The following is a 6,597-nucleotide window of genomic DNA, read 5'->3' as shown; positions in this document are numbered from 1 at the left end:
TTGGGCGATTTTGGAGCTTTTTGAGAGAGAATTTCAACTAGCAACTTGGAGGTAAGTTAATTCTACATACTTTGAGTTAAATATATAGATTATGGGTATATTATAACATGTAAATCTTGGAAATCAAGGGCTTAGATGAAAAACCTATATTTTGACAAAAATGAGCTTTTAACCACGAAAATGGTTATGGAATTGGATGAAAATTGTATATTTGAGTTCTTGAGATTATGGGTAACGTTTTCCTCCAAACATTTCTAGAATCCAGGCACGTGGGTCCGGGTAAATTTTAGGAATTCACCATTTTTAGATAGGGTAATTTATTTAATAGTCTAATTTCGAATTATTGAGTATATATTAATTATTTTATATAACTTTTGGATAGTTTCGAATTTTTCAGCATTGAATTGAGATTTTTCGCGACATTGTGATCGGGAGTGGGCTTTGAGACAAGTTAAGTCTCTTGCCTAACCTTGTAAGAGAAAATTTACCCCATAGGTGATTCACATTAATAATTATTGTTAATTGTGGGGGCTACGTACGCACGAGATGACGAGAGTCCGTGCGTAGCTACTAATTATATTAATGTCCGGATAGTTTTAGGACTCAAATCATGAATTACTTGTAATAATTGCTCTTTTTATTTAATTAAATTACTGAAATTATATTGTAAATTGTTTGAGGAAATAGTAAAAGATCGAAACTTCATATACTTGAATTTTGTGTAAATTATCGAATTGTTAATAGAGATTGAACATCCTACGTGTTAATATTATAATAACTTCTCATTCCGTAGGTTCATAAGAAAATGTCCTCCTTTCTTGTGGAGCGGGCCGAACACCTCGGCAGTATAGATGCATCTATGAATCGCGTCGCATGTCCCTCGGCAGTGTACACGATACTCTGGATCGGGCCGTACGACCTCGACAGAATTCATGCCTAATAATAATAATTACACGATACCTTGGTACTTTAATTGCTGCTTGTGAAGTTAATTGATAAATTAGAAATTATTGGAATGTAAGGAATTAATTATTTCTGCTTGTTTAGAAATTTATTGTTGTTCATCCAAAAATCATGTTTAATTAAATATATCTATTGTAATATTATTGACCCATAGTGAGTGTCTAAGTCGATCTCTCGTCACTACTTCTTCAAGATTAGGCTTGATACTTACTGGGTACACGTTGTTTACGTACTCAGGCTACGCTTGCTGCACTTTTTGTGCAGGACCCGAGACATGTACTATCGGAGGATCTATCGGAGCGCACCCACGTTATCCAGAGGCTTAGTGGTGAGCTGCCTTTCTGAGCCGTTCTACAGCAACTAGTGTCTCTTCTTGTATTTGCATTCTGTCTATTTTATTTCAGACAGTATTTAGAATTTTGTATAATTTACTAGATGCTCATATACTCGTGACACCAGGTCTTGACACACACTAGTAGAATTTTTGGATTTAATTATTTTACTTGGGTTTTAATTTATCTTATTTTTCACGTTGTCTTAATTTTTGCAAGTACTCCGAGTTTTATTGCTCGAATAATTTTTAAAGAAATGAATATATGTTTAAATCATTAGTTGACTTGTCTAGGTGGGATGTTGGGCGCCATCATGACTTATAGGTGAATTTGGGTCGTGACACATAAGTTCTGCATGTATGACGTTATTATCGAAACTTTTATATATCATATGTGTACTATTACATAAGCTATTCAACAGATCTAAGTTTTCAGTAGCATGACAAACATATTTTTCTTCAAAATCAACCTATATGCAATGGAAGATCAATTTTAACTTAGTCTATTATATATATATTGTGACACTAACATAGGTAAGAAATAATGAACTTGACAACAAACATGTACGGTGGAAGGCCATTTGGTATTAAAGTATTTAAGTATTTTTCTTAGTTGTAATTGTTGGTATTATCTTCTGCTGAGTCAAAACTGAAAATATTTTATTTTTACCATAAAACTTAGTAATCAACCTTTTATGTAGTTAATCAACATATTCATTTCTGCTAGTTAAGATAGCTCTTTAATTTCTATCATGTAATTACACAAATTGCGTTTTAATCTAATGATGAAAATACTTTCCTTATTAAATGCACTACTATTTTCATTGGGGTTGATAATAAAGTATTGTAGAAGAACCAAATTATCTTTTATTAGATCATCTTTTTCGTTTACGACACAAAGTAAGAAGTCACTGAATGTTGGATCTGTTCTTACTTTTATATTTCTTGTCATTTGAATATTTTTCAATTGAGGCCATAAGTAAAATTTTGGCAAGTTAGCTTTTACAGTTTCTGCTTTCATCAATTTTGAAACTACTGATCGTACTTGACAAAAGTCACCTCCCAAACTATTAATTTTTCACCAAACGATTCATTGATATACAATATATCTCTAAAACTCTGGGCAATTGTTTCTATCGTTTGACGCTTAACCAAAAACGCTTCATCCCATATTATCACTTTTGCTTTCCTTATAAATTTAGTATTATTGCTCTGCTTTAGTATATTTGTGATGGTTATTTCAATTATTTGAAGAGGTATATCAAATCTAAAGTGAGTTGTACGGACTCATAATAAAATTATTGTTGGTACACCATTTGTTCTTATTGCTTACAATATCATGCCTCCTGATCTAACAATTTGCAAGTAATGCATGACATATGAATATTATTTCGATTCCGCCGAAGGCATCTACAAAGGATAATCTCTCTATACCAGAGTCGATTTTTGATAATATAGTCTTGAAAATTTATTCTTGTTCAGAATTTAGCTTTGATTGTGCTTCTTCAAACACTTGTATGGCCTTCTAAATATTATACTAATATTTTTTACTTTATGATCTAAATTTTTTATTCTCTAACACTCTTTTTATGGAATGAAGTTATGTACCATAAGATTTTTTTAACTTAGAAAAATAATATTACTCATATGATGAATTTAAAAAATAATTTAATTAGATTCTCTTGCTAAATAATTAATTAAAAGATTTGATTATTTCGTTTTAACATAAAAATAATTTATTTTCTGTTGATTCAGATTCTTAATATTAGTTCATCTCATGTTTGAATACTTAACCGTAATTATAGTTTTATCCATCATACATTTTATTTTCAAAGAGTAAAAATATCGATATGACATTCTAGTTTTATAACTTTATGTTTGCAAAATTATTAGTGGTATTGACTCGTACCAATATTTTTCTTTTTCTTTCTCACACATTTATATTCTTAAAAATTTTCTTAGTTGTTCTTTAATAATTGGGTATATTTTCTATATTACATAAAAAAAATAAATAATAAAAAATATTATTTGAGTAGGAAAACAGTTCAAATATAATATAATAATATATTATCGTAGGAATTTTTTTCTCAATTTTAATGCTTTATGCAGTCCGTTTAACATTCTCAAATAAACGTGATGGAATTAATGCAATATTATAGAGTTTTAATGTATTAAGTTATTTATTAGCATATGTCTTTTCTTCTAAAAATTGGTTTCCTAACTATCCATCACATCATTAATACATATTCACTTTTTTATTTTTTGCTTTAATTAGACACACCATTTATAGAGAATATGACATCCATTGCCTACCGTTGCACATTCTTCAATGGCCCTCATAATTGTCATTAAAGAGGGGCTTGATCCTAGGACCTTGTTCCCTAGGTGCAACTATAAATAATGAGCTCTATTATCATTGTAAATGACACAAATTTCCTGACAAACATATGCTACAATCTATTCAAAGCTCAATATAATTTTATCTTCTTGCTCATTTATATCGTTATTATTGTCCCCAGAAACCCTGCTCCCGGAATTATGATTTATGTTGTTTTATCTCCATCTCAAGACTAAGTATTGTATTTTTATCTAATTTATTTATCGTCTTGGGATCAAATTAATTTACTTGTCTATAAACCATGTATAAATCCAACTGTACCGTTTTACGGGTAAACAGTTTGGCGCCCACCGTGGGGCTTAGACAGTTGTGTAATTGAGTCGATCCTTGCATCTATTACCAACTCGTTTGATTATTTGTTCTCAGCAAAATAAATCATAGAAAATGACAGATAACAATGTCAACATCGCACACAACGTTGAGGCCCAAGGAAATCAGCCTCAGCACGAGGATTCAATCAGTGATACCCAGAACGAGGGGGATGAGGCCATGCCGGTCCACGACGGACGATAACAATGACAACTTTGAGAGGCGACTTCTGATAATGCTGAAGACGAGCACGTCGTCGAAATAGTAAGGATTTTGAAGGAGCAACAAGAGGCCATTATAGGCCACCTCACACAACAGGATAAGGTCATGACGGAACTGAAGCAGGCGTTGTCGGGTGCTTCCAACGACGCAAATGGACGAGGTCCAGTTCCTCCCGATGCTCCCGCAAATCAAACAACGCAGAGGGTTGACAACAACAACCCGAGGGGCGAGGTCGGCTTCGATGGAACCAGGGGGAACGACAACAACGAGAGTGACCCCTTTAACATCGAACTTATACGGTTATGAGGGAAATAAATGCCTGAATGGATCAAATTTCTGGTGCACCACCAGTGCTGAAAGGGCCGGACTCAAAGAAGTACACACAATTGCTATTCACACCAAGCGCGACACCAGAATTGATCCCGAAGCGGTTTAAAATGCCATACGTTCTGAAGTATGATGGGACTTCAGATCCTCAGGAGCACATCACTACCTATACAACGGTGATGAAGGGGAATGATTTAGCTCCCCACGATATTGAGTCATTCTTACTGAAGAAATTCGGGGAGACTCTTACGAATGGAGCCCTGACATGGTATTCGCTGTTGCCCGAGCACTCCATAGACTCCTTTGAGATGCTCGCAGACCCTTTCATCAAGGCCCATGCCGGGGCTAGAAAGGTACATGCCTGAAAGGCCGACATATTCAAGATTGCACAAGGAGAATTCGAGTTGATGCGGGAGTTTGTGACCAGATTCCAGAAGGAAACGATGTTGCTACCGACCGTACCTGACGATTGGCCAGCTGAAGCATTCACTAAAGGTCTGAATCTGAGAAGTTCTGACGCTTCCCAAAAATTGAAAGAAAGTTTGCTCGAGTTCCAAGCAACAACTAGGGCTGATGTTCACAATCGGTACGAGTCAAAGATAAGAATTGAGGATAATCAGCTCGGTTTCCCTGTGTAGGCCAAGGGTTGGGACCAGGAGAAGAATAAAGAGAAATCGAAAAATGACTTCAACAAAGATCGACGGTCTTCAAGGGGTCGGTTTTTTCCCTATGAACGGGCCGTAGGACATGGCAGAGGTTTTCAATCGGTGGATAAATTCGCTGCTGATAGGAGAACTGATCGTGGCCAAAATAACAGGTCGTTACAGGACAAGGAGACAACAGGTTCTCGAGATTTTTCCTACCCCAGGCTTTCCAAATACAACTTCAATGTCAGCATTGTGGAGCTGGTGTTGGCTATGAGGAACATTAAAGAAGCACGATTTCTGAAGCCAATAAGATCTGATCCTAACCAAAGGGATCCTAATTTGGGGTGCAAATACCATGGGACAAACGGCCACCGGACTGGGGACTGTCGACATCTGTACGATGAGGTGGCGATATTGCTGAAGAATGACCATCTCGGGGAATGTTTGAGTGATCTGGCTAAAAATATTTACGGCCACGGTTGCGATAACGCTGAGCCTTCGAAAGCAGGAGATGATCCTCCATGTTTGACGATCAATATAATTTTGGGGGGAAACGAGATTAATGACGTAACATTTTCGGCGGCAAAAAAAACAAAGGTGTTGGTAACCCATAGCAAAAGACTTCGGGAAGTCGCCGAGGAAAACATTACTTTCACGGAGGAAGACGCGGATGGACTGCTGCTACTGCATAACTACGCCTTGGTAATCTCTCTAAATGTCTTAAATTTTAAAATTAAACGTGTTCCGGTGGACCCAGGAAGTTCAGCCAATATTATCCAGTGGAGGGTGCTGGAGCAAGCCAAGCTCACCGAAAGTATCATTCCGGCCATGAAACTTCTCGCAGGGTTCAATATGGCAAGTGTGACAACCCTAAGAGAGATCTTGTTGCCTACAAATACCGAGGGGGTGATGAAGACGACCCTTTTCGAGGTAGTGGATGGAGATATGGGTTATAATATCATCCCGGGGAGACCATGGTTGCACGAGACGAAGGTTGTGCCATCAACATATCATCAGTTGCTGAAATTCCCAACTAATAAGGGAATTAAACAAATAAGAAGTGGCCAACCAAAGGCAAGGGAGATGAATGCAATCTCAGTCTCCAGTAGCAAAGGGAAGGAGCATGAGGCATAACAATTACAGGAACAAGTGCCTGCTCCTGAGCCGAGCAAAGTCAACCAGGGAGAGGAGTCATCAGTATCCTATCAGGTACTAAGGTATTTCCAGGTACCAAAAGAGATGGACGCAACAAAGTCCATAATAGAATAACTTGAGCAAGTCGCATTGTTCGAAAAGTTCCTGGAGAGGAAGTTCCACTTGGGGACAAGACTACACCACGAACTCTAGTATGGATTTATTGAATTTCTTAAATTTAATGTTGATTGTTTTGCGTGGTCGCA

At 36.5% G+C, this 6,597-nt stretch overlaps 1 protein-coding gene across 1 annotated transcript; it reads left to right on the top strand.

Annotated features, from left to right (window-relative positions):
* The first annotated feature begins 4,546 nt into the window (after positions 1 to 4,546).
* LOC138908347 (uncharacterized) lies at positions 4,547 to 6,331 on the top strand. Its single transcript, XM_070199008.1, has 2 exons — positions 4,547 to 4,903; positions 5,189 to 6,331. The coding sequence occupies exons 1-2, from the start codon at positions 4,547 to 4,549 to the stop codon at positions 6,329 to 6,331; spliced, it is 1,500 nt and encodes a 499-aa protein (XP_070055109.1).
* The last annotated feature ends 266 nt before the right edge of the window (positions 6,332 to 6,597 follow it).

This window comes from Nicotiana tomentosiformis, chromosome 3 (genome assembly GCF_000390325.3).
Source record: "Nicotiana tomentosiformis chromosome 3, ASM39032v3, whole genome shotgun sequence".
NCBI lineage: Eukaryota > Viridiplantae > Streptophyta > Magnoliopsida > Solanales > Solanaceae > Nicotiana > Nicotiana tomentosiformis.
Note: the sequence above shows the minus strand (reverse complement) of the source record. Positions and strands in the feature narration are given on the sequence as shown.

Bases quoted from the DNA above. Each gene is read 5' to 3' on its own strand.
- LOC138908347 (XM_070199008.1), top strand. From the start codon at position 4,547: ATGGATCAAATTTCTGGTGCACCACCAGTGCTGAAAGGGCCGGACTCA. The intron at 4,904-5,188 runs GTACATGCCTGA...TTCCCTGTGTAG, and splicing joins CCCATGCCGGGGCTAGAAAG to GCCAAGGGTTGGGACCAGGA.